This window comes from Anguilla rostrata, chromosome 5 (assembly GCF_018555375.3).
Source record: "Anguilla rostrata isolate EN2019 chromosome 5, ASM1855537v3, whole genome shotgun sequence".
Taxonomy (NCBI): domain Eukaryota; kingdom Metazoa; phylum Chordata; class Actinopteri; order Anguilliformes; family Anguillidae; genus Anguilla; species Anguilla rostrata.
The window spans coordinates 36645772-36673636 of NC_057937.1; the positions used below are offsets into that span (position 1 = coordinate 36645772).

The 27865-nt window shown below is 40.7% G+C and overlaps 1 protein-coding gene across 1 annotated transcript in view; it reads right to left on the reverse strand.

The window, feature by feature from the left end:
* Positions 1–11180, reverse strand: part of LOC135256151 (CD276 antigen-like) — a 79040-nt gene extending 67860 nt beyond the window's left edge. Inside the window, exons 1-2 of the mRNA XM_064337995.1 lie at positions 11094–11180; positions 3476–3570 (exon numbers count right to left, since the gene is read on the reverse strand). Of these exons, the coding sequence (XP_064194065.1) occupies positions 3476–3557 (82 nt within the window). The 5' untranslated portion in view covers positions 3558–3570; positions 11094–11180. The remainder of the gene's footprint in view (positions 1–3475; positions 3571–11093) is intronic.
* Positions 11181–27865: the final 16685 nt, after the last annotated feature.

A 27865-nucleotide genomic window follows, 5' to 3' on the forward strand; every position in this document is an offset into this window, starting at 1 on the left:
AGAAGAGAGAGAAAGAGAGAGAGCGCTGACATCCCATACATTACATTTAGCACCGTTGGTCTGTGCCATCTGTGGGACGGCTTTGTGGGATGCGCTACCATAATTGCTCGGTAATTATAAGTGCTCGATTAGCAACGCTGTCTCTCGATGGGGACGGCGTGTTCCAGCTCGCCGAGCGGCACACAGCGGCAGTTGGGCCCTTACCCACGCCACACTGCGAAGGCAGTCTCTCTGCGACCCGTCCTTTGAGGAAGATACTTCAGTGGCCTCAGTCAAATTAGGCAGAACATCACTGATACAGAGTAATGATCCTAAAAGCCAAGGCTGTGATGAAACTTGCTGCTCTTTCCTCGTTTCGAAATCTGTGATCAACTGACGTCCGGACACTGGCCTGATTCGACGATTCAAACGAACGCATGTGCAACGTGATCCTGGGGTATTCACTTCCGTCCACAGCTGCCCTTCGCTGATAATGTCATCATCATCATCATCATCATCAGACAAAACAACTGAAAGTTGAGCTATCTTTGTCACTGAGGATTTTGAAAATTACTGGCCCCAATATTGTAACCACTCGGTTAAAACACATCAGTGTATTTTGAAAGCCATGTAAACACGTGGATAGCAAAGAAGCCTGAATAACAGTACTGAAATCAGTATTTTCACAGGGGAGTATGTTTAAGCAAACTGAGTTCTAACACACAAGAAATCGTTTAAAATCTGCACCAAGATAAATTTGGCTGACTGCTATTTGTCTACACCAAGGAAACACAGATTGCCAAGTGCGTTACTATCTTCAACATTTTTAAGCTGAAGTTATTGACATTATGTCTAAAACTCTGAAAAGCATGCATTTAGTTAGTGCATGTGCATTCCAATGTTATTATGCACCACATAGGCTAATCTAGGAAGTCTGTTACTCAGACTGTCCCTCACCAGATGTATCCTAACCTACGACAACCGAATAATGGTAAATTATAACCCATAAAACTCCACGCAGATTACATTGCCCACAAACTGAATTTAAACATTCCCGTTTCACACCCTCGTTACATTTATTGATGACAATTAAGCAAGATTATACTAAAACAGGTGCACGGCGCCTTCAGTTAGATGTGTGGAAGCAGTATTTTTCGAGGCAAATTGCACTCAGTGAATTTCTTCATGCACTATTCGTTGTGGGAAGAATGTGGAATCATTTACTTGGTTTTTTCTCCATTTTGGAATCTATTGAAAAAGACAGACTGAAACAAACCGTCACGGAGAAAAGATCGTTTTACTAGCCCCAAGGTGTTGGAAGTCAATGACAGGCCAGCAGGCCAGACGGAAAGCCAAGCCCTGTGACAACAAGGATAAAGGAGAAATAATTATTGTGCATTATCAGCCCCGCTAGAGCGATTCCATTGAGCAATTTATCACCTGACCTTTTCGGTGAATTGCAGTCATAATCATAGTTATAAATATCATAATCCTAACAATAATAAAGCTTGTCATTTTTAACTAATTGCCTAATAACAAAGAGAAAATAACTCCCCAGGCACATTTTGTTTTAAAACACTTGTTATGTTAAAGGCACACTATACAGAATCATTTAGCCTTGCTGTGTTCCTGCGTTCAGGATCGAAGTAGCCTCCTCCACTGTCTTCAACCCCACCCACTCACACCGAATACCCAACAGCAGTCATCTATTTACTTAATAAAGCTAGCTGGATAGTTAGAGGTAACGTTATTTACATGTCCAACAAGCCACCTCTGCATCACTTTTTATCCCCTCGGCAAACTTCAGCTGTCGCCAGTGAGGAAAAGCAGTCCCAAGGTTAACACTTGTTCTTGAATGAGCTTTGTCGGCTTGTCTTTTCGCTTCACCTCCGCCATTGTGGCAGCTAGCTAGCTGGCTAGCAACAAACACTCTGCTGAAATCTGATCCCAAACAACCGGCCCTGTAGCCACACCCACCCCTCCCCACACGGAAAAGAGCGCCACACCCAGAAACGCCCCAAACACATTTCATAAAGACAGAGATTGCCAGGGCATCACCATACCATAGCATGATTATTTTATACTATTTTCACAGTAGAAATCCTGTATAGTATGCCTTTAGCAGCGATTAAAAAGCATGCCCACTAAGTCAAAAACATTGATCTAGCAGTAGTAACATGCACACCATTAAAAAACTCCCCCTGCGTTAAAAACGTCACAAAATAAAAAAACACCCACATGCACCATACTGAATAAGACACAACAAGACAGACACGACAGACACAAGGTTGAAAACATTACTACATAATGGGCGACACACCCTCAACCCCGAATGAGACTGAGGAACCCGGCAGATGACGTCATGCAAATAATTTCTCTCGTCCTCCCCTTTCCCTGGGTAATGTTATTCAAGGAGGGGGGGGGGGAAATGTTCTGCAAGAAAAAAGTTTAGAATTCCACCAGCAGATACAGCAATTAATCACGTAGCGGAGGTGTGACACTATCAGGAGCCAGAGGGATTAGGGCCTGTAATCCTCGTCAGGGCCAAAACGACACAGACCCAAGGTCACTCAGTCTGCAGTGGCGTAAAGAGCCACAGCATTCAAAGAGCTCTCGCACACACCCAAGCGCCAACGTCTCCTTTCCGCCTCGTGCAAGGGACACACAGGAGACCGCAGTCTCGCCATGACAAAGGTATGCCTTCCCCGCATGCAGCTGTTCACTTGCTAATGTGCTAAGTGCTTCAATGCACCATGTAATAGATCCGCAAGCATCCATGAAAGCTAGCGGTACACACACAGGAATACAGATGTAATTAAGCTTCATTTGTGTAAACATATTTGGAGCAGGCTGTAAAAAAACAGCTACATTTGAGCAGTGAATCCTGCCAGTGAAAACTCACAGCAAATTTAGAATACTTCTAAAACACTCGTCCAACCGCTGCCTCACTCAATGAGAAACAGAGGTAGCAGTCGTAGAGGTGGTAAAGAACAGTGCGATTTGCACGTTAAGCCTAAAACAGCTGGGGCTAAAGTTGACCGCTTGCGTCTGAGCAGAAGAAAAAATGTGAATCGGGGCCCAGCGGATTGGCTGCGATGGAAAGCTCTTTTGCCCCGCCCTCTCTTTCCAAGGCCCGTTTGACCACGCTCCCTGACTCAGAGGAAAAATGAGCACCCCTCTAAATTAAAAACAGCCGGAGCTGGAAAGGAGGACCTTGCATTTACCCAGACCTTAATAAGCAGCGGACAGCTGAAAGGAAGGGGCCTTCCATCTGGTGAGACTTGGATGTCCGGCGGGGTTATCTAAGGGAATGTCTCAAAACAACCGTGCCATTCCACTGTTCTGTTGCTGACCCAGGGTGGTCAGGTACACTGCCTTTGCCCTTCTGATCTGTGGACATTGACTGGACCCCAGGAGAGTATGGAGAAACAGAGAGAGAGAGAGAGAGAGAGAGAGAAATAAAAAAGATAAATATATAAAGGAAGAAAGCCCTTACCATAGGCACTGAGTGCCAGTAGGGTGGGCACCAGTAGTGCCAGCATTGCCATCCTGCAGACTCTGTGGCAGGGGAGATCCATGCCCAACGTCACTCTGTAGAGCCAAAGAGACACAAAATCAGCCTTTTCATTAATGCTACAAAGAGGGGTTATACTGTATAGTGATCATACAGGGCTCAAACAGCATATACACACACAAAGAGAAGCAGATGTACAGCTAATCAAAGTGGTGAGTTAATACACTCCTTTGGTGAAGGACATAATGGGTGCGAGAGACATACTGTGGCTAGTCCATCGGAAGACACAGAACAGAAGATGTAACGCACAGTCTGTCACTCACAGCTGTCTGAGAAACACCATGAGGTGAAAACGTGCTGCGGCGCAGAGTAAATTCAGGTGAAAGTCATAAACGTCTGTACATTACAGCACCGTTCTCTCCCATTGTCTATTAGGCCCCGAAATAACCGACCAACGAGTCCATTTGCTACTTTGCTTGTAAAAGCAGCTGCTTCTAATTCAGGCCACGCATGTAACTTTCCAAAATTTCTCAGAACAGCCAAAAGGATATGATGTGGAAAGAGAGTGGATGCAAGACAAAAGTAAAAACAGACATTTCAAAACTGACCCAGGGTTCATTAAGGTTTTTATTCACAGTTGTCAAGTCAGGCAAGTTGGTAAAGATCCACACGCCCAAATGAAAGTTATACTTGTCTGGTCATGGTAAGGTTTACCTATGACATGACAGAGATTAAGCATCAGATTTTGGAAATTGAATCTACTTTTTAAAAAAAACTTTTTTTAAACCTAAATAGAAGTGACATACCGCTAGTCATGAATGTGTCTACGTCTTTGTGATCGCTTTAGAACCACAAATGTCAACATGACTAATTGCTTTGCTACAAACACCAACCAGTTACGTGGTTACAACTCACCATAGTGAGTGGGAGTTGTATTTTATTTTGTGTTCAGTAACTTTATTTATGCAATTGATTTAACAGGGACAGTGCATATTAAAGTTATTAATCTGTAGTCCCAGGGCAGATTAAAACAAAAACTACTTGCTAATGTTATGATATACCAACTAGTTAGGTAGCCAGCTAAAATAACCATGTTATTATTTAGCTAAGTATCTGACTAATGGTACTTGGCACCTGCTACTAACATTAACTCTGCTAAAAGAATGAGTCAAATAGACAGTGAAATATGTTCATTAACTTCCACAGAATAGTTACCTGTGCTAGCATAGCAGCGCCAAACAAAGAACAAACTGTACTGTAAATGAGCGCTGGATAGTCTGTTGCTCAATAAGGCAAGTGGACGAGCAATGAAGCAGCCTACACTGACCTCTTGATATAATTTTAATTTTATTCATAGCTCTTTATTCTTATTTTACTCATTATTCTACCACTATTCAGAAGATGATGATTGATGCCATACAGGTGCAGACTGGGACAGTCGCAATTTTTGATTCATCACAATAACACTTCTTCTCGGTGACCAAAGGCCCAAGAGGGTATCGTGTTCATCTGCAAAAGTGGGAACCAAGTGCGAGAATAAAGTGAAATCATTCATTGATACGGGTGCTCATTAGCATCTTAGAAACCCTGGGGAAAGCAGAGAGGAAGAAACCATTAAGCTCGCACCTGTGTTATTCCAGTTAGGAAGGACCACTACAAAATGATCACGATAAACAATGACAATTGTTAGCAGATGGGACTCACAGCTCCTGAATAAAATGGGGAATATATGCTTTCTAATTTGAACACACGGTTGACGTGGAGCTGCCAGGTAGCTTGTCTCCAATGGATTTCAGGGTTACGACAGACCCTATGGCATGATACTGAATCCTGACCATGCAAATACAGGCCATGCCCCACACGGCAGTCCAAAACTGGCCATAGCATCTCCTGGGAAAGGAGGGTATCAGTGGGCTGTATCGTGAACTCATGCAGGTTGACCTGCAGTTTGCATGAGTAAACTGAGCAGAGAGTGCACAAAAAATACAATGACTGCACTGGGACCACAGGTGGACAGGGACCTGCAAATAATGGGCATTACCAAAGGAAGCAACAAGGGTGGCAAACTTGAATTGAGCTAGAATTAAGGTCTGTCGTTAAAACTGTCTGACTAGTACAGCAGACCATCTGGAACATCTAAACCAACAATGTGGTCACATGTATTTAATCCCACAGCTTTTATGGGATAATAAATAAATACCATCATCTGAATAGATTTTTACTGAATTGGTCCCATTATTGCATATGAGAACCCACTAGCAAGTAAGAGAGCAACGCTTGTAAATCCAAATTGTCTAGTTTTCTGGCTACCTGTCTATGACAATACAGTATGTTGTGCTTTTCTGAAGAATATTCATAACACAACATAAAGGTCTCACAAAACATTACAAGGCTCGTGCAGATGGGTAGCTGGAACATCTCAACAGCACAAGTGTGTGAGTCTTAAAGAAGGCATCGTAAGTTCAAAGCTACAGCTTACGCAATAAGATCAGCAAGTTCATGGCATGTCTCCGTGTACTGGTGGGCCTGCAGGAAGACCTTCAAAATCAACACCAGATGCATCTCTTTGATACAAAGGGAAAGGCTCGACAAATGAGCTCCTTCAAGTAGCTTCAGTAATAAATCTTAATTATCAGCAACAACAAAAAAAATAATTATACAGGAAAGCGAGGCGTGAAAAGGCATTTTTGTCTCTTAGAAATCCAATCAAATGCTTGTCCCTCTCTTCTGTAATTTATTTATTTCCTTCAATGAAGCAGGCTTATTTTTCAAACACAACTTTGAAGAAATCACTTACGCTGACTACAGCTGATTAACTGCAGAACTGTGCAACTCTCTCCGACCAACGCGAATACCCAAGCAGCCTGAAAAGGTCTCGGAGTATCTGCTGATCCTTCAGAATTCCTGTTTTTTATGTGAAAAGTCGGGGCTGGAGGGAGGCCAGCGAGCTCAGCTAACGGGGAGCGTCGGTCCGTCTGCAGCTGTGTAAGACAGCGGGGGCAGAATCGGGGGGTCCTTGCTACGTGGCCCACGAGGTCACAGCAGATGTGAAATCTGCGCCAAAAGCGAAATCCAACTCCGACGGCCTCTCCCTGGCCCCGCGTCGGTGGTCAGAAGGCCCGCGCGCTTTCTGACGGCGGCGTGATCACAGACGTGTACAGGAAGCGCCGCGCGACCGCGCCCTAGCTGGAAGGGAGCGGGCTTGTTTTTCAAGCGGAATCGGGCCCCTCGCCGGACTCCCTCCTCAGCTCCAGCTGACTTCACGCAAGATCCCTGCAAGTTCCGGGATGAAATGTAGTGACAGCGACCTGCGAACTGTGTCCACCAGTCTCAGAGGAAACCCTTCATTACGCACGGCTGAATAAACATTCCTGGACCAAAAATGATGTTGTACAGTAAATACCAAACTAAAGTATAAACTAATGTACAAGATAGCTTACATGTTTAAATACATGCTTCACATAATAGTAAAACTTCCTGAAATAAGCAGATTTATGGAACATCACACCAGTTTTGTCATTTCATTCCTCTTGGAGTGATGGGCACAAAATGTTACCTGGGCATAAAATAAGTGTCCAATCTTCCACCCTTTTGAAGGTACAGATTCCTACTTCTTTCCACCTTATCTCTCTTCTCTCACTTCTCAACTCTTCCTTCTATTCCCCCATTTTCCCTAATCACATATGGTACTGCAGCCAGACGGGCGTGGTCACAAGGGATTCCCCACAGGAAACAGCCCGAGTTCCCCAGAGGCACGCGGCGCGCGTACAAAAAAAAAAACACACACACGAACCGAGTAAGTGCGAGGGGCTTGGATTCCCCCCAAATTACACACCGCTTGAAAAAGCTGGCTCTGTTCTTCTCTAGCACCTGAGCGTCTTTAAACAAAAAAACAAAGATGCACAATTTTCTTGGAATGAACAAGCGCGGAGAAAATACTGCCGTGATCCTAGCGCTCTCCAATAAACATGCGCTGCCTTCCTGAGCTTATGAGTCCTGAAGCAAAGGGTAGCAGCAAATTAAACGGTAGCGGTTTCAAGCGATTGGGCCGACCGCACTGCTGAATTAAACATTCCGACATTACCATAGAGTTGCGTTAGGGGGATACATCAGCATAATGCCTCGGCTTTTATGAGACCATTTCCTGGAGTCTGAAGCCTGCATATGAATTCGGCGGCAAAGGATGTGGTCTGAATGTCAACCTCGCCGCAGCCTTCCTGAAAATAGGCCTGTAGAGAATCGCTTTGCCTTTTTTTTTTTATTTCCTGCAGACTGTTAAGAGAGCACTGATGAACAAAGCAGAATTTAGTTCAGCCTTCTATTTCCCGAAAGGTCAAACTCATATCCGCGGAAATTCCAAACAAGCAAATCTTCTGCTTTAAGAATACATTTATCTGTGGATTTAATTAACTGAACAGTCCTTTCACAAACAAACTTTTTCCCCCACTACTATTGAGTGTACAGGCCCTGGACATGACTCCATATTTATTACGCACTGCACTATATACATCAGAGCTGCCCAACCCTGTTCCTACAGATCTGTCATTTTGTAGGTTTTCATTTATATCCAGTTTTGGCATACCTTATTCAACTAAAAAAAAGCAGCTCAATGAGATATCTGGATGCCGAATGAGGTGTGCTTTGTCAGGGTTGGAGTGAAAGCTGGTAGATCTCCAAGAGCAGTTTGGCAGCCCTGATATACATGCAGTGAGCTCCATAACGTTTGGGATAGATATATTTGTTCATGATTTGGTTCTGTAGTCCACAATTTTAGATTTGTAATAAAACAATTCACATGTTATAGTGCAGATTCTCAGTTTTTATTAAAGGGTATTTTTATATTTTGGTTTCACCATGTAGAAATTACAGCACTTTTTATACATAGTCCACCCATTTCAGGGTGCTATAAGGTTTGGTAAATATTAATGTTATGTAAATTAGTCATATTTAGTACTTTGTCGCGTATCCTTTGCATGTAATGCTGCTTGAAGTCTGTCACCCATAGACATCAACAGATGCAGAGTCTCTTGGTGGTGGTGCTCTGCTGGGCCTGTATTGCAGCCATCTTCAGCTCCTGCTAGTGTTCGGGGACTAGCCATAAATTTTCTCTTCAGAATGAGGAATGCATATTCAGTTGGATTCATTTCCAGTGAATGATTTGGCCAGTCAAGAATTTTCAGATTTTTGGGTTTGAAAAACTCCTTTGTGGCTTGAGCAGTATGTTTTGGGATCATTGTCTTGCTGTAGGGTGAAACACCATCCAATGAGTTTGGAAGCATTTTTACTTGAGCAGATAAGATGCATCTGTATACTTCAGAATTCATTCTGCTGCTGCTATCAGCAGTTACATCATTAATGAAGATAAGTGAGCCACTACCTGTGGCAGCCATACATGTTCAAACCATAACACCCCCACCACGTTTCACAAATGAGGGGGGCGGGGGTACTTTGATCTTGGGCAGTATCTTTTGGCCTCCACACTTTGCTCTTGCCATCACTCTAATATAAGTGAATCTTGGAAAATGTAGAAAAAGTGCTGTAATTTCTACATGCGGAAAACCAACATGTAGCCTATAAAAATACCCTAACCCTAACCCTTAAACAAAAGCTGAGAATCTGCACTTTAGCCACATGTAAATTGTTTTATTACAAATCTAAAATTGTGGAGTACGACACAAAATCAAGAAAAATAAGGTTGTGTCTAAGACTATTTAAGTAAAAGTCATGTTTTTGCATTATGGCAGGTAGAAACTGAAAAAAAAAATGTGCATATATTAACTGAATTCTTCTCTACCTAAATTTTTGTTTTAAACTACCTAATACTTCTATACAGTAAAAGTTTTTTTGTATCATTATGTGAACATGACCAAGACCAACAGCTGGGATAAATGCTGCAGTAGTCAAAGAGGGAGTTAATGGAACTTGTGCTGCCCACACTGACAGCAGGCCTGTGACAGAGAAACCCAGCCCTATTAAACAGTCACCACAGCACACAGCAATTATTCGTCCACAACAACTGCTGTAGGACAATGCATCCCCACACTGTTTCCAATTACAGCCACAAGCGAAACTTTCTCCACAGCTAAAACCCGCATAGCATCTCAAGAGTTGGGTAAATGCCACCCAAATTAGTGAACCGATACACAACTGTGAAAAGTATAGCAAAGCAAAGTACTACATATATGGCCGAGTAATATTGTGAATGCTTTGGCCCAGGGTATAATTGTACCGGCATACAAATTGCACGTTGCTACATTTTTATGTACTCTCCTGCAAGATGTTATTAACAACGCAGAGGCAATGCATGATGCTCTGACTCACAGTCATCTGAAATCTAAAGCAGCTGTGTTGTTTGCTAGACAGGACCTCCTGGAAGGGCACCATAGACTATGATGCAAATCTGTGTTTTAGCTATGGCTGTAGGAAACTGACAATCAAAAAAAGAAAAACAAATAAAACCTCTAATAACGTTTGAGTGTCAGTAGTATCTGTATAGTGTCGTATAATGTAGTATCTCACACTGGCAAGAAGTTAAAGAACTAAACATGGGCCTGTAATTAAAACCTTACCTAAACACATGGTACCGTTTACCAGGCAGCATTTAATTAGGTATATAACACACCAACACCCTATCCCCTGTTGTACTATGCACCAGATGAAAGGGGAAGTAAAATTTAAGTGGGTGAAGAAAAAATCTACTAAATGTAAGGCTGTATTATTATTATTATTATTATTATACCCTTTTACATAGTTAATTTTAGAGTGCCACTGGTATACACAATGTGTAAATAAACTGGTCTCAGTTTGTAGTCTCAGCTGAAACAACTAAGGTAGCGCCCTCTCTGTGTGTATGTTGGGTTAAATAGCGAAGATACTAACCTACTTTTTTGTGAACAAATGTTGGCTCATATCCTCTTCATAGACCAACTTAAACTTAAAGGAAAGCTCGATGGCTGATTTTATGATCTCTAAAATCATAAAGATTTGTCATTTTACTGACTAAATTGGTATTTTCGATTAGGACCGCAAAACTTAAAACGATAGGTAATTGCACTATTGTTTTGCAGACTGCTACCTTACTTGACCAGGAACGACCCCCGTATGTAGCCACAGATTAAAAGTGTAGACGCGTAATAACGAATTTTATCTGCATAAAGCATTTACCACACTGACACACCTTGGTTAACAACGTAACTTATGCTACATATTAACTGTAAAATACGCTTCAAATCCTTAAATATTCTATTCTTTTTCAGTCGTGATGGTTTGCAATTCCAGCTGTTGCCTGCATGTGCCTTAAACGCTTCACAAGTACCCCAAAGTAGCCAACACTACTACGGCAAAACTACGGCTCCTTTTCGTAAAATATCTGTGCCATGTCAATTTACTTAATGTATAAAACTTACCAACCCAGTGAAAGGTTATTTAGACTGTCGGCAAACCACCCAGCAGAACTGATTCGTAGAGAGGAAAACAATCTAACAAAGAATCTCTTCACGTTACCATACGCATTCCCCTTTTGGTCGCCCCGGGTAAGCAACAAGTAAAGTATATCCTCTTATTTTAGGTGCATTAATAGTTAATATTTTGCAAGCATTACTGTTATTCGCGTTAGAGATCATACGCTCTGGACTGCAGTAGAACGAAACCCGCCTTCCTTCAGCATCGGCGCTGTGTCAGGCATGATGTCACAGACTGGGAAAGATTTCCCCACCCGGTTCACCGATGAAATTAACTATTTACTGTAGGCGATGCTCGCCTCAACCGCAAAAAGTAACTACGATTAACTTACGACGATTTCACTTCAGCAAGCTGACCAGGCATGTCAAATGCTAAAACTGTGTGTTAATGGTAGAAACATAATAAAGATTCGAAATTAATTGTGTCCCGATTTTTTTTAATTACGCAAACGTTGACCAAACGCAGACGTAGGCCTACTGTAAGACAGACCTGGGTCAATATGCAGACCCTAATCAAATAATTTGATTTAAAAAGAAAAAGAAAATAAACATATATACAGTTTAAAGTGAGTTACATAAACACCATAATGTTTGGGGCAAACATAACTTTCAACTTGATTTAGAAACACCTGTGACGCCATTTGTCCCAAACATTATGGGGGGCTATGTATCAAAAGTGCAGTAATTCCTACATGGTGAAATAAAACCGTTTAAAACTACCGTTAATAAAAGTTGAGAATGTGCACTTTAACCACATTCTCAATTGGTTGATTAAAAAAAATCTGAAATTGTGGATTGCTATATATATATATATATATACAGTCCCCTCCAAAAGTATTGGAACAGCAAGGTCAATTCCTTTGTTTTTGCTATACACTGAAGACAATTGAGTTTGAGGTCAAAAGATGTACATGAGATGACAGATCCAAATTTCAGCTTTTATTTCCTGGTATTTTTATCTAGATTTGTTAAACAACTTAGAACATATCACCTTTCGTATCAGACAACCCATTTTTTAGGTGAGCAAAAGTATTGGAACATGTGAGTGACAGGTGTTTCTTGTTGCCCAGATGTGTCCTGTTAGATTGATTGGTTAAACAATAAATAGTTCTGAATGTCTACTCTTGGTTTTAGCCTTGGGTTTTGCCTGTGAAAACTGCATTTGTGTTATAAAAGATAAACTAACATGAAGACCAGAGAGCTGTCTTTGGGAGAAAAGCAAGCTTAGAAAAGAGGGGAAATCGATCAGAGCCATTTCACAAGCATTGGGGATAGCTTGTACGACAACTTGGACTGTCCTGAAAAAGAAAGAAACCGCTGGCGTACTAGCAACAGATATCGAACAGGTCGACCAAGGAAAACAACAGCAGTTGATGACAGAAACATTGTGAAAGCTGTGAAGAAAAACCTGAAAACATCAGTCAGTGACATCACAAACAATCTCCACAGGACAGGGGTGAAGGGATCTCAATCAACTGTTTGAAGAAGACTTAGCAGCAATAGAGGCTATACTACAAGATGCAAACCACTCATCAGTAGTAAGAATCGGAAGACGAGATTACAATTTGCAAAGAAGTACAGAGATGAGCCACAAAAGTTCTGGAACAAAGTTTTATGGACTGATGAGACCAAGATTAACCTCTACCAAAGTGATGGAAAGGCCAAAGTGTGGAGAAAGAAAAGATCTTCTCATGATCCAAAACATATAAGCTCATCTGTGAAGCACGGTGGAGGAAGTGTCATGGCTGGGGCTTGCATGGCTGCTTCTGGAGTGGACCCACTAATCTTTATTGATGATGTAACTCATGATGGTAGCAGCCGGATGAATTCATAAGTCTACAAAAACATTCTGTCTGCCAACTTACGGAGAAATGCGTCCAAACTAATTGGGAGGAACTTCATCATGCAGCAAGACAATGACCCAAAACACACTGCCGACACAAAGGATTTCATTAGGGAGAAAAAGTGGAAGGTTTTAGACTGGCCAAGTCAATCACCAGACCTTAACCCAATTGAGCATGCATTTCACCTCCTGAAGAGGAGATTGAAGGGAAAAAACCCCAGAAACAAAGAACTGAAAGAGGCTGCAGTAAAAGCCTGGAAAAGCATCACAAAAGAAGAATGCAACAGTTTGGTGACGTCAATAGGTTGCAGGTTATTACAAGCAAGAGATATGCTACCAAATATTAAGTGTTATTTGCTTTCATTTACTTAAATACTCTGTTCCAATACTTTTGCTCACCTAAAAATTGGGTGGTCTGATACCAAAGGTGCTATGTTCTACGTAGTTTAACACATCTAGGTGTAAATACCAGGAAATAAAAGCTGAAATTCTGAACTCTTCTCATGTTCATCTTTTTATCTCAACCCCAGATGTATTCAGTGTATTGCAAAAACAAAGGAACTGGCCTTGCTGTTCCAATACTTTTGGAGGGGACTGTATATACACACACACACACAAGAAGCAGTGATGTAAAGTTACTTTATGTCAACCCTTAAGGGGGAAAAATTGTCCCGAGGATTTGTATCTTAAAAGCATATCACAGTTGTATTTTGGCCCCAAACCATTCAGTGCTTATAAAAGAGTAAAAGTATTTTTAAATCAGTGCTGTAACACACAGGAAGCCAGTCGACATATTCAAGACCTGGTGTAATGTGCTCAGCTTTCTTAGTCTTTGTTCGGACTCAAGAAGCAGCGTTCTGAAGGAGCTGAAGCTCTGATTTTTTGGAAAGACCTTTACAGTTCTCAAGACTGCTAGAAATAAAGGCATGGATGAGTTTCTGAATCTTGTTGGGATATTAATCCTCTTATTCTTGCTATATTTTAAAGATGATAGTAGGCTGATTTTGTCTTTGCATTGATGTGATAATTATAATTTAGGTCTGAATCTACACCATGATTTATGATGTTGTCTTCAGTCATCAGAAAGATAGTCAAGATTAGCTCTGACTATTTACCTTTTTACCCAAAACAATATTTCATTTTTATCTTTAACTAGAGGAAATTTGGCATCTCTCATCATTAATTTGTTCAAAGCACTTGTTTAGCAAACCTACAGGACCATAGTGATTTGCTGATACAGCTATGTATGAGTTGTCTCCATAATTATGGTAAGAATTGTTGGTTTGCATAATCTGAGAAAATGGGAATGTGTAGAGGTTGAAAATAAGAGATTCAAGAATTGACCCCTGGGGAACTCCACATTTTTGTTCATATGGATACATGGGTTACCAGTAGACAAAGTAGCCCCTATCTTCCAAATAAGATTTGAATCAATTCAGGACTGTCAGAGTCAAACCCACAAAACACCCATCTGGAAATATTGCATGATTGACAGTGTCAAATGTAGCACTAATATCCAATAACATTAGAATTGACATTTTCCCAGAATCAGTATTTTGACAAATGTCATTTTAAACCTTGATAAGGGCAGTTGCAGTGCTGTGGTGTCTCCAAAATCTTGACTGGAAAATAAAAAAGTAATTTGAGGCCAAGATACTGGAGTATCTAGATTACTCTTCTCAGTTTCCTCAAGAGTTTTGCAGTCAATAGAATTAAAGTGTGTCATGTTATCCGTATTAGTTTGACTGCAAGGGTGACACTGGCTTTTTATTTGATATAGAGGTACTTATGGCTTGTCTAATCTTCAGAATTGTGTTGGTAAATAGGAAGCGGTCATTAGTGGAAATTAGTAACATGGGCTATTGGCACTCAAGGGGTTGTTAACCTATGAACAGTAGCAAATAAGGTATATGCATTATTGCTTATAATTATACGTTCAGCATTCCGACATTCTTTTTTCTGGGTATTAAACAAAATGGCATTTCGCAGTTGTGCTTCCTGCTTACGAGAAACTGTTATAACCTTAGCAGGTGCAATAGCATCAATAACATTTGTAATTTTATAATTAATTTATTTTTACAAGTTCATTGACAGATGTTGAAGTGAAGGTATGTCCCTTTCCTGGGCCTGCATCTCCAACCTTTTTAATTCAATCTCGTGTTTTTTTTTTTTTAATTCTAAAGCATTTGCCAACTCAGCTTCTCTAATTCGCAGGGTTGTCTTATTTGAGTCACCTGAAGGGAGACTAGGAGAAAGGGGTTGTTCCTCAGATTTATCTTTTAGAATGTCACGATCAATCAAGGTGGCTTTCAAGATAATTTTAACGTTCTCTTTATACCGCTTGCTGGGAATTTCTATTAAATAATGCTCTGCGATTTTTAACAGCTGATCTTTTGTATACAGCTCGAGCAGTTTCACGGAGGGTTCCGCAATAAAATCCTCTATGACCGAAGCCATCGTTAACACTAAACGGACAAGGACAGCGACAATGTTCGGAGACCGAAAACTGCACGATAGTAGCTATAGCTACTCCACAAGGCGGTACAATAAAGGATATCAATATACAATATACAAAAAAAAAAAAAAAAAAAAAAAAAAAAAAGCAAAAACGTTTACTAAACACGAACTGTGATTACTTTACCGAAACCAGCCCCAAGCTCTCTTCCTAACGCCTGAGCAAAACCTCAAGGGATACTAACAAGCACTAATTACAACAACTGAGGTCATTGGGGCATTACTTTGGTGTGGGCTGCCAGGGCTTCCCCCCAGGTCCTAACTACCTATATCAACGGAAACTTAACTAAAAAACTAACCTAGTCTTCAGTGTATTCACCGGGCTCGAGGCGGCTTTTAAACGCAAAACCCTTTAACGCTAATGGAAGACCAATTGGATAGTCCCCCACAGCGAACCGGAGCGTACCCCCACCCAGAATTAACACCAAAAATAAGACACAAAATAAAGTGACAAGCCCGAAGGACATGCCCGACGACTACACCTACCTGAGGGAAACTCAGCAGATCAATAACACAGTCAACTCTACCGCCGCACCCCACAAACGCGAAAAACTTCCAAACTAACAAAACTGTTCCCCTGCGAGATAAACTAGAGAATACCTACCGGATCAGCAGATCCCGGACGAGCCCCCGATTATGTTACGGTTGCTCTCCACACCCGCAAACACAAGCGATGCCGACACCAAGGTTTCCCAATAATAACCAATACTTTTTATTATTAGACACCATACGTAACGACAAAATAACTATACAACATCAGGTGACAATCCCGACACGGCCTTGGTCCAACGGCGAGGAGAAAATCAAGCCCCCTCCGAGAAGCCGACTCCAGGCTTCCTTTTATGGGCACCACCACAGGTGCTTCCAATTATCTGAAACAAAAAAACACAGGCCTCCAAACGGCCAGCGCCCCCACCTGACGCGGAGGGGCGTAACAATGTGCTTATCAAGAAATGAAGCTGAAATGCTAGATAAATGTAAGGGCTAATGAAATAATTAAGATCAGAAGTTGGCATGAAATCAAGAAATGGTTATGTTTTTTTTTTTTTTGCCCACCTCTGGCTGGGGTCAGCAGCCCTACGGGACAGTGTATAATTGGCCATAGCGTCATCCAGAATGGGGGGAATTTAAACTGGCAGGACATTTCTCATTGGACATCAGTAAACCTCTCTGACCAATCAGATGGCCACAGTCTAGCAGAACAAGCTAGATGCTCTCCTCTATTGCCTGCGAAAGCCAGTGGACTTCAGAATGAAGAGAAACAGGTGCCAGACATGACATGTTTTGCAGGAGAGTGCATGCTCGCCAGCAACTGTACTGAATTGATGGGAGAAGGTTGGGGTTCAGAGCGAAAACACACCTAATATGATAATTCCAAATTGGGAAGAAGATGGATGTAAGATTAAGAACACTTGTTTCAAAAACAGAGAAGGAATATAATATATCCTGAAGAATATAATGTTTACGGTATATCAGCTTTCTTTGAAAATGTGGTATCATAAATAGATTCAGTAGATGTTTTTCCAGGATAATGTAGTTTATTCTATATCTACATGCATAAGTATACCACAGAAAATGATAAACTAGAGTTCTGAAGAGTACATAAACTACAGGCTTCACCTCAACTGTGTTTTCTCAAATCTGATTAATGTAGTATAACAAGTTGTTTCAATTCATTTTAATTGTATTCAGTAAGTACTGTGACACAAATAATAATTTAATCAATCAAGGATTAGAAATGTATGAATGAAGAAATGAAAGGCTTATAGTGCCAAATATAATTTAAATTACCATTCCTTGACTGCATGATTTAAAAAAATAAATAAATAAACTCATTGAGATTAAAATCCCTTTCAAAGAGAACTATTCACAAGACATCTCTGTTTAATCTTTTCTACACCTGTCAGAAAGGACCATATATATTTTCTCAAATATATTTGAAAAGTAGATATACTGTATGGTTGACACAGTTATTTTCTACCCAGTCAAGGAATATCATTTGAATCAAAATGATCTTTCCCCCCATTTATTTTCAGTCAAGAGTAGATGTGTGCTTTTGTAATGGCCTAATTCACTCATGCCCTGGAATTTCCACAGCGTGTGCAGGTTTTTATTACTCAGAACTGAACTTATCAATTAAAATAGTTAACACTATAAAATAAATCCAATTCAAACAAACAGCTATGTGTATGCTGGAGAAAGACAATTGCATAATAACAATGACAGTAATGAATGAATAAATTCAGACAGAAAAAAAGGTTTTTTAAGGGAGACAACTAAAATTTCAAATGCAATTTTTGTATTTTCTCATTTTGGCATAAAGTTTTTACCATTGAAATCAAAAGGATTTTCGATATTTTTTGTGAGCTCTGTCAATTGGCAATACAGGGACCTGCATTGTTGCTGAAGCAGTCATCAACAGCAGGTCATTCAAATGTACATCTAAGATTTATTCTATTCTATTCCATATAATGTTTTACAGAGATACTGTTACAAAGAGGCTTTGCAGAAAAACATAAAATAGAAAAATCTAGGCAAGCCTGAGCCTGAACCATCAAAAAAACCAGCAAGTGAGGTAAAATAAAACTCCTCAGTGGGAAGGAAAAGCACTCAGACAGTGCTGAGGCAAAACTCTCTGGGTGGGAAGAAACCCAGATATAGAGGGGAAGCTCATCCTCTGCTGGCTGACCCAGTGTCTATGGTTAAACATAGGATGATGGTAGTGGACATCATGGCATCATGGCATGGGCCTAAGCCAGGACAGGGTCAGGGCTGAATCAGTTTATGAACTGAGTGGAGGAAGGGGGTAGATGCTCCAGGGAAGATGACAGCAATGCAAATGGTACAGGAATTACATACAGGGCCCTCCTAAAGACAACTGGGCAAATACTATGAAATATACGCTGTGTGCACCTTTGTCTCATATTCATCTTTGATCTCAAATCCAAATGCCTTAAGTATATAGAAAAAATTTAAAAAAAATTTCACTCTACTGTTTCCATGCTTTTGGAGGGTGTTGTAATGACAATTTTCAGTATTGTACATGATTATTGATGCCTCAAATTGGAGGGATAATCCATCATGCCTCATTTAAGTGATGTCCAGTATGTTCATTTTACATGAATGGAAACAGAACTCTGTCACCCCTGCTGCAATAGTATGCATGTCTACTCTTTTAATCTTTCTGTCAAACTGTAAATTACTCCAAACCCAGTACAAATGCTACTGTACCTCCTGTCCACCCAAACCTGAGCAGGAATTTATTTCTGTAGCACAATTCCAATAATTAATGTGAAACTTGCTGTCGCCCACTAGATGGCAATGTATACCACAGAATGTTGGCTGAATACTGCCTCTAAACATTTCAAGAAATATAGAGATAGAAGGTTATTACAGCTTCAGAATTAGTTTAACAAATTCATTCTGACATTCATCAGAAATACCATGCAGTTTTGATCCTTAATTCGATAATAAACAGATTAACTAAAATTAATTAAATTCTATCAAACGTATTTTGATCTTGTTTGGACAAATTATTTTGATATGCATCCTATTAAACTAATTGAGTATGTGACTGACAATATAAACCAAATTTGACACAATCCCTCGAATTAATAATGGTACGACAGGCAGTGGATGTTGCTTCCTCCTCGAAGGGGTGTTTGACACGAGCAGCTTCACTAGAGGCAATGCTGCATGATAGACAGTTCTGCCTAACATTCACAGCCTATTCAGCATCAAGCCATTATCTCTGATTAGCACATTTGCAGTGAACAAATACACAATGTCACCAGGTCATGACACAGAAGATCCAGACACGCCTTCAACCTTTCTAAAGCTGCATGGTGTAAGACACATCCCAAGCGCAGTACTTCTTTGAAAGAAAAAAAATAGTAAAAGGGTTTTTACTTTGCGCCAAATGCAGTCGAGGTGCACAAAGACGTGTACTTTGTACGGTTTCGTCTCCCCATAGCTCACCGAGGCGCCTGCAGACAAGAGGAACGGCCCCTTTTCCCCCGCCGCACTTCAATCAATTACCGGACTTTGTTTTCTGACGGCCGCCGTACAGAAGCTGCGTGCTCAATCAGCGGACTGCGTTTTCAGACAACAGAACACCAAAATACAGCTGCCGCCGTCTAAGGAGCGTCTGGCTGTCTCCGCTTTACATGCGCTTGCACCTGCACGCAATTTCTGGCTCTCTTCAGCGCTCTCACTTGGGACCATTTATCTGCCCTAAGTGTTGCTCCTCTCATTCTCAAAGCGTGTCCTCCAGTCTCCCGCAGTGAGTCGGCAAAGTCCTTTCAGCACTTATTTCCGCACCGACTTATAGGTCTTCCATTAATGGTCCCTATAAGGATGAATGGAAAATGGCCGCCCCCTCCTGAGAAATGTGAAATTAATGATACAGCCTCCATCTCGAACGCCGTCGAAAATAAGATAATGGGTATTTGATGTTTGAAAAGCAGACGCATATAACCGGGAGTTCTTTTTATCCTTTAACGTTTGTCCCCCCCCCCCCCTACAATTACTATACAGATGGCAGTTTGAAAATGCACCAGACCTTACTCAGTTACACCGTAAAGTATGTAGCAACAGCTAGTTTAAGACAGTTTTACTGTATGTTTTATCGCAATGATATTTGTTTTTCCTCAAAAAGGCATTTTGTGCTTGTTACAGTTTCATCAGCCTCTAAGTACAACTCGAAATCTCCAATAGGGAATTGTACAGGACGTGGGGGCTAAAACGTCCACTATATTACTTAAATTACCTTTTTTAAAAAAAAATAATTAAAAATGAGTCACCTGCAAAGGGCTAAAACAAGAGTGCAATCAATTTATATTTAAAAAGTGTACCTTCTTGGAACCGTTTCCCAGAATCAAGTGCTTCTTGATAGCTCAACTGAAAATAGAGGCTCTGGTTAATAGTTTCTCTCTAATTAGCTTGTACACCTGGTAATGGTGCACAGTTGGCTATTAAAGACTGTCTTCCATCAGCATATAATGACACATTTCTCCTACAAAGGCAGTATGCCAAAACATTTAAATCGTTTCGCCTCATCTTAACTGGAAAAGAATGCTGAGTGAGGATCTTTTACAATAGTAGTTTTAAAAAATTGGTCCCCTAGTGTTCTGGTTCAGCAGGACATAACTTGTATAGGTGATACTATATTCAAAAAAAGGTGCTATGGAGACAATGTTTCCATCACTTTGTAACCAAGGAGACAAAAGAAAGAACTACAAGACAAGTAAGAAACAGTATTGGTAGTGCACATTGCTCTATACCACGTCAGCCTTTATTGCTGGTATTACAGAGGAAACAGACTACTGGTACAAGCAAATTATACAAATCCAGATGCAATTTCCAAAGAATTTACTCTCTACTAACTCCTGAACTCAGATAAGACTTTCATGCATATTTAGCAAAGTGTGACAACTGTAGCACAAAGCTATAGTCATGGATCAAAGGTTATCACAAAAATTGTGCCAATGCCATGATCATATTTACAGGCATCTTTGTAGGAAATATGGATCTTTACCTCATTTGGATGCCTCGTCCTATTCACAATGCACAGCATATCTGCCGATCCACAAGAGAAAATGCTAATTGAATCTCTTCACAATTTCTGCGCACGAAACCCGTTTTGCCTGATAAGTATTCCACGCGCAAGATGAAAAACTGAACACATGCTGTCAGAAGTGAAACGCTCTACACAAAAAAACCACATTTGGCCTCCGTACTGGGCATAGCTTTTGACATACCCGGAGGATAGGAAAAAATGCTGTTAAGATCCCTTTCTTTTGTATTTCATCCTAAACCAAAATGAGATCGCCATCAGATTGAGCAGAGGCATGCAAAAGTGTTTCGTGTTTCTTAGTTCCCTCTCCTTACAAATATAATTTAAATCACAATTTAGGCTCAGCGTGAGTTCCTGTGGTGTCTATCAAACAGCTCACTTTTATGCAAAATCTCTGGCTTTTCTCAAGGTCTCAAATAATAATAAGGTACTTCACAAAAAGGTGTTAATCTCCTAGGACCTCTCTTTGTTTCTCAGTTGTTTGCTTGTGTTTTTGCTCCAGTGTGGATTTTTGGAGAATCAGCCCAGACACAGAAGGTCCTCACATGATCCATTAATGAAACACCACATTTTTTCTCACAAGAAAGAAAAAAAATCCCAAGATTTAATGCTGAAGAACATGCTTCCTTTGGGATAGGTAAAAATCCACACTGTGATGAATGTTTTAGATGTGGGGGCAAACCTACAGTAGCAGCATCATTTGGAAGCATTAAAACGGAATGAGAAAGGAGAGCAGAGAGTGAATGCCTAATGATGGTTGCCTAGCTTCTATATTGCAGCACTTAAGAAAGGGACAACATTTTTTTATATCAAGTTATTTGTTCATGGTCAATACACTATTCTAATAATACGTACAAAGTGGCCTGTTCTACTTTGTCCAATCACCAGCTCATGTCTTTTTCCCTCTCTATCCTCCCAAAACATCAAATGGAACTTTTTGGGCAATTAGAAAGCAAGTGGTGCCCTTGTGTACAAACAATTCAAGGCTGTTTTTGTGTCTAACATTATTTAAAGGCTTTATTACTTCTCAGAAGAACACTAGAGCACGGAAGTATAGATCGTGAGGGGTGAGTGCTGCAACAGCACAACACAAGGGGGGCATTGCTCTTTTGGAGTTCTGTAAAGTGTGAATGTCCTGAGCTCATAAAAATGAAAAGAGCAATCTGGGATTTTCAGTTTTAAAAAAAATCAGTTTAACATCTTAACTCCTAAGTAAGTAAAGGTTGTCGAGGATTCCCAGTGTGGAATTGACATTTATAAGGCCACCTTGGAGGTCTGTGTGCTGTGATTGTTACTTATCACGTTATCACATGATATTTGTCACCAGAAAATGATGATTTGACAACTTTTTTGACAAGCGTCACCTCTGTTGTTGAATGTAGGAGTTCATGTCTTATTTAAAAAGAATTCAACAGCCAGACTAATCACCAACAAACATATCTGTGTTTGGTCTCATTTAAAACAAGCTTAAACAACAAACCTTTTAAAACTTTTTTCATACTGCTCAACTCTGCATTTGAAAATCTAATTTATTTATCTATAGACAAGTACTTTAGACAAGTCAGCATATTCCGTCTCTGCGGGGTGAAGTTTGGTATTTCATCTGGCAAGGTTGAGTTTACTCATTTCTCTCTGGAATCAATTGGCTTTCTGGTAATTTTCTATTTACTACCTTGATCAGTTAAGATGTTAAATTAAATATAACTAGTGAACCTGTATTGGACAGTGTATGAAGTATTTCCCTTTTTGAATCTAATCTACTGAACCCTTTATTTGGCAGTGTAACCAAGTGGTTAAATAATTTATTGCACAGAAATCTTTAAAACTCACTTCCAGCTAAAGCACAGATTCAAACAGTATTCAGCAATCATTTTGGAATTGTGTGCCATCACTGGAATTCTGTTTTAAATATGCAATTTGGTGTTGCAGCTTGGTAGAGCTGAAAATTAAACAGTTAATAAACCTATTCTTAAATGAGATTGGTGTTGAGTTGCAGTTTGATTACATCTGTTTACTGTTTATTATCCTATGAATACATTTGTACATTTAAAATAGAATTATTATCTGTGATAGCAATGGATATGTATTTTCAGATTTTATATTGATATTTTTAAATATGCATGCCATTTAGGAATTATAAGGAAAAAAGGACAAATCTTGCCACAAATCATGTGAATAAGGAATCCTTTCTGAGGTAATCATAAACAGAAGAAGAGACAATACTGCTGCACGCGTAGTGATGTATCGAGCTCTGGGCCCAGCCTGTTCAGGTGTGGATGTGCGAGTGACTACTCTCAGTAGAAAACTTCATGAATAGCACTACAGAGGCTAGACTGTAAGTTAGCCACAAAAACATGATGACCAGGTTGTAGTTTGCTGAGGTACCTAACAGAGCCTCCAGAGTTCTGGAAAAAGGTCTTGTAGATTCACTCGTATCAGAGTGATGGCAAGAACAAAATGTGGAGGCCACAAGGAACTGCCCAAGATCCAAAGCCTGCCCCCCTCATTTGTGAAATTAGTGGTAGGGGTGTCGCGGTTTGGGTATGTATGGCTGCCACAGATACTGGCTCGCTTGTCAACAGTGATGATGTAACTGCTGATAGCAGCAGGAGGAGGAATTCTGAAGTATACAGAAGCATCTTATTCTGCTCAAGTTACTGTAAAGCAAATGCATCTGACCTCATTAGATGCTTCATTCTACAGCAAGACAATGATCCCAAACATACTGCTAAAGTAACAAAGGAGAAGCCAACCTGGAAAATTCTTGTCAGTCATCCTATACGAATCCAATTGAACATGCGTTTCATATGCTGAAGAGGAAACTTAAGGCAACTATCCCCCAAAACAAGCAGGAGCTGAAGATGGCTGAAGTACTAGCCTGGCAGAGCATCTCCAGAGGAGATACTGTGCACCTAGTGATGTCTGTGGGTCACATACTTTAAGCAGTCTGTTTGCAAAAGATATGCGACAAAGTACTAAACATGACTACTTACTATACATGCACTACAACTATTACAGTAAGAGTGGTCTTAGATGTATAGATGTGTATGAGGCTAGACAGTCAAAATTCTGCCCCTTTAATAATATGTAACAGCAAACCATTCCAACTGTGCAAGTTCAGCTGAGATATTCTGGGTTACATCTGATGCCTTCTTCATCTGCAATGCAGTTGTATCGTATAGAATTGGAAGCAATTATGCATTATCTGCATGTGTGACTAGGGGAAGACTGAGGAGATGTTTTTGTTGGTTCTTGTTTTCTTCCTGTTCTTGCAGCAATCGTCATCATTGTCCTCTGTTCGCATTGTATGAGAACAAATTTGAGAATCTTCCTGATGTCCTTGAAGAGCAGGCAAGATTTATCCCTGAATAGACTGCTTATTCATAGCCTGAATAGGCATCATTCTTGCAAGCAGCACATAGAACCGAACTGGCCCTGTCGCACTTTAAATGCTGTCCTATTTTCTCCACTATGTTTGTATTTATTGAGCAGTCCCCTTTTGTGCATCCTGTCATTTTCCAAGAGTTCAGTCTGACCACCTTTAACGGGCCAGAGAACATTTTCATTCCCTCTGGAAAACATCAATCGCTTTTCACAACCTGTCTGGCAGTATACAAAAACAAAGACTGACTGATTGACTGAATCTGAAATAGAGCTATCTCTCCCAAATGTACTGTATCACACGAATGGCTCAGTTCATCAGATTCAGCCCCAACCCCTCCTCAGCAAAAGAACTGAGATTAGAGTGATAAGCAGAATTAGTCACAGACAAGACTGTAAAACCCTCTATTACTTACCTGGTCAGTGTAAGACCGGACCTAATGGGCCTTTTAAAAGCTAAGAGCTAATCGAGCTGCCATTGATGCTTAGGACAGTAATAACAGGTCTATCTGCATACACCCCCTTTCCCCACTCCAACCCCACCCCTCCCTCATTATCCTAAGAAAAGAAATGTGACAGTGGCTTTTTTGTCTTAGATTTCTTCCTTGTCTAGCCTTTTACAATGCAGTTCATGGGCTATTAGCACGGAGTCTGTTACCTGAAATTGCTTTCAGCTGGACGTGACTGAGTAGAATATGAAATCAGTTTGTGATTGACGGGGGCCATTTTGCGGAGCCGCCAGGCACATTTTGTTGCTTTCAAGTGTTTATTCATCTTTTTTTTCTGACCGTCTTTTGTCCACAAAGGATGCTTTCATCCATTTCACAGGGTGCAGGTTAACCCTTTGGGAAAAATCCTCTTTGATATGATGAATCCCCGAGGTGATTGCAGGCAGGAGCTGGGGATGAGTTTGAAAGCCACTATCTCCCCAGAGCAGATCCGACACGTAACACCGAGGGAATGAATCGAGCCTCTCCTTAAAGGACAACACCAAGGCAGGCCATTGTTTGAGAATATTCCCAATTTAAAGTGTCGGCAACAGCCTTTTACCTGCCCTCCTACCCTGATCTACTACTCACCCACAGGGAACTTTGGACCGATGAGGTACAATTTTTCAATTATGTGTTAATAAGGGTAATTATGTCTGTATATCTTCATCTTTAACTGTCACACTTATTTTTTACCTGTGAGCAGGATGCTACCTGCGTGTTTCAATTAATTATTCTGGCCTGATTCGCTTTGGACTAAGTAGGAGTTGGAGAGTATGACCGGGAAATATGAGAGAGGAACAGCCAATTAGTACCCAACATGACTGACTCCTTTCACCACTCTATGTCCTTGCTACTACAGATGCAGAGTGGTATCTTTCCTGAAGGTGCCTCAATACCAACTACACTGGCCTTGTCACTATGGGTGGGAAATACCGCAACAGCATGGACTTGTGGAAAAGGTTTGAAGCTCTCCCTCACTTGCCATGCCCAACTTGGCTGCATCCCCCTTAGATTCGCAAAGATGTCACACTAACAAAGCAAAGGATGAGAGTTCAAATTTCCTTCTATCCAGATTGTTTAACTGACAATATACAATGTACCAATGAGGTTCTCATTCCCAGAACCATCTATTCCCCCAAAATGCCCATATCAAATTCCACTTACAGAATAACTGGACTGTAAAGTCAGCTTTCACACAAAACCATAAATTCTGAAGCTTAATGGTCAGCCGTACTATCAATCTGGTCTCATTCCCATAGTGATAGCAGACTGATGTTTCGGCCACAGGGATGCAAAGTTATGAGTCCAGGTTGGGACACTATAAACGTTGAGGTCCTGATCCAAATTGTTCTGGCTGAGCTGGAACTTTCTCTCTCTCTACCTTCTCCTTGGGTAACAAGCAGGTATCTACAGAGCTCTATGCAGAGTATGCTGGGAATGGATGGTCCTTGTTAGACAGTGTTTCCCTGATCAATAATCTCTATTGAGATATACTCTGTACAAAAGCACCAGGCCATCAGAGCCATGTCACATTCGCAGTCCAGACTGCCCAACCTGCTTGTTAGCGCCAAACTGTTTCACCAGTTGCAGTTCATTGGGGATCTTAACATCATCAAAGCGCAGGGACTGTTGCTCACTGTTTTCTGCCCCTCTTTCTTCCTCTGCTCAAATTGCTTAAGCGAGCTCTTTAGAGTCAAACCGCTGGGGACGCAGCCGAAGGTTGACCTCGTCACAGTAATGAACAAGTTTCATTGGAACTAATTAAAACTTTAGGTTACCACTCAGATCGGGTCAATGGGGAACTAAGAGGCGACTGCTTCCTTGGATCAGGTCGGTGACTGTGAAATTATATCTTGGGAGACAGACAGAAGTAAACATGGTCATTACTGCTGAGGCTGGCAGTGAATGTGCGGTCAATTGTGCTTCCAACGTTTCGGAGCAGGACACAAATGAGATTGGTACAATCCTATATAATTAGCAGGCCATGATATGGAAGCCTATTTATGAATAAATAATGCCAAGAATGTATTTTATTATTAAATAAATAAAAAATCAGCAAACAGAAATGAATAATAGATATCCCAGTGAGGGACCTTCATTAAGACATGTTCTCCTGACAGGATCTGAAGATCTACTACACATCAATTATTAAAATTAAGGCCTCTTTGTGAAACAAATGGGACTCGGGTGACACAGCCACACCTACATCAGCCTTAACAGATATCACAGCAGTCACAAAATATTATTTCTTTTGAGTTTTGGCATCAACCATCTTAACTGCCTCACTTCCCGCCATTTTGCAACAGCCCTGCCAACTTCTAGTCTTCTTATACACGATGGTTGAAGATAAATGGTACTAGGCTTGATCAGTACTTGGCAAGGCTGATGACCTCACTGGAAAACCAACCTGCTGCTGGAAGATGCATCGGTTGGCCATTAGGGGGCTTATTTTTCATCAGAAGAAGAAAGAAAATAAATGCTATGGTATAGTGATTCTACAATGGGCTTTTCACAAAAAATTATTCTTACTGTTGTTCTTAAAAATGTTCCTACAAAAAAATATGAGAATCATGACACACGTGCAGACCTTGTGCAGATGTGTGTATCTCAGGTGTACGAGATAATGAATGCTGGCTGCTTTTAAATTTTATGCGCAATGCTGTTCATGTGATTTGCTAAAGGAAGCAGCCATGAACAAATACAGATAAGAAAAAAAGATAAATGCCGAAATGTTCCTGGAAACATTCAAAGATGTTGTTTACGATCAAATGTGATTTTACATGTTTTATGAATGAGGCCCATTGTTGTAATTTAGTGTGGACATAAAAGATCCCATGGCACAAGCCAAGGATTCCTGGTGTCCTTGGAAAATTCCCAATCTGGCCATCAAATCAACTCCAGTTTAAAACACTAAATAAACTCCCTCCCTCTGGTGAAATGTGGCGAGTATTAAGGTGTAAGAGCAAATAAAATTTCTAATAACAACACTGCCAAGGGGCTCTTGAAGCAGGTTTGGCTGTGGTTTTTCCCCCCTGAGAGAAGCTGGAGCAGAGAGGGCAAGAGACTCGTGCTACTCAAGCCGACTTTCATTCGCATTGAGCGCGTCTC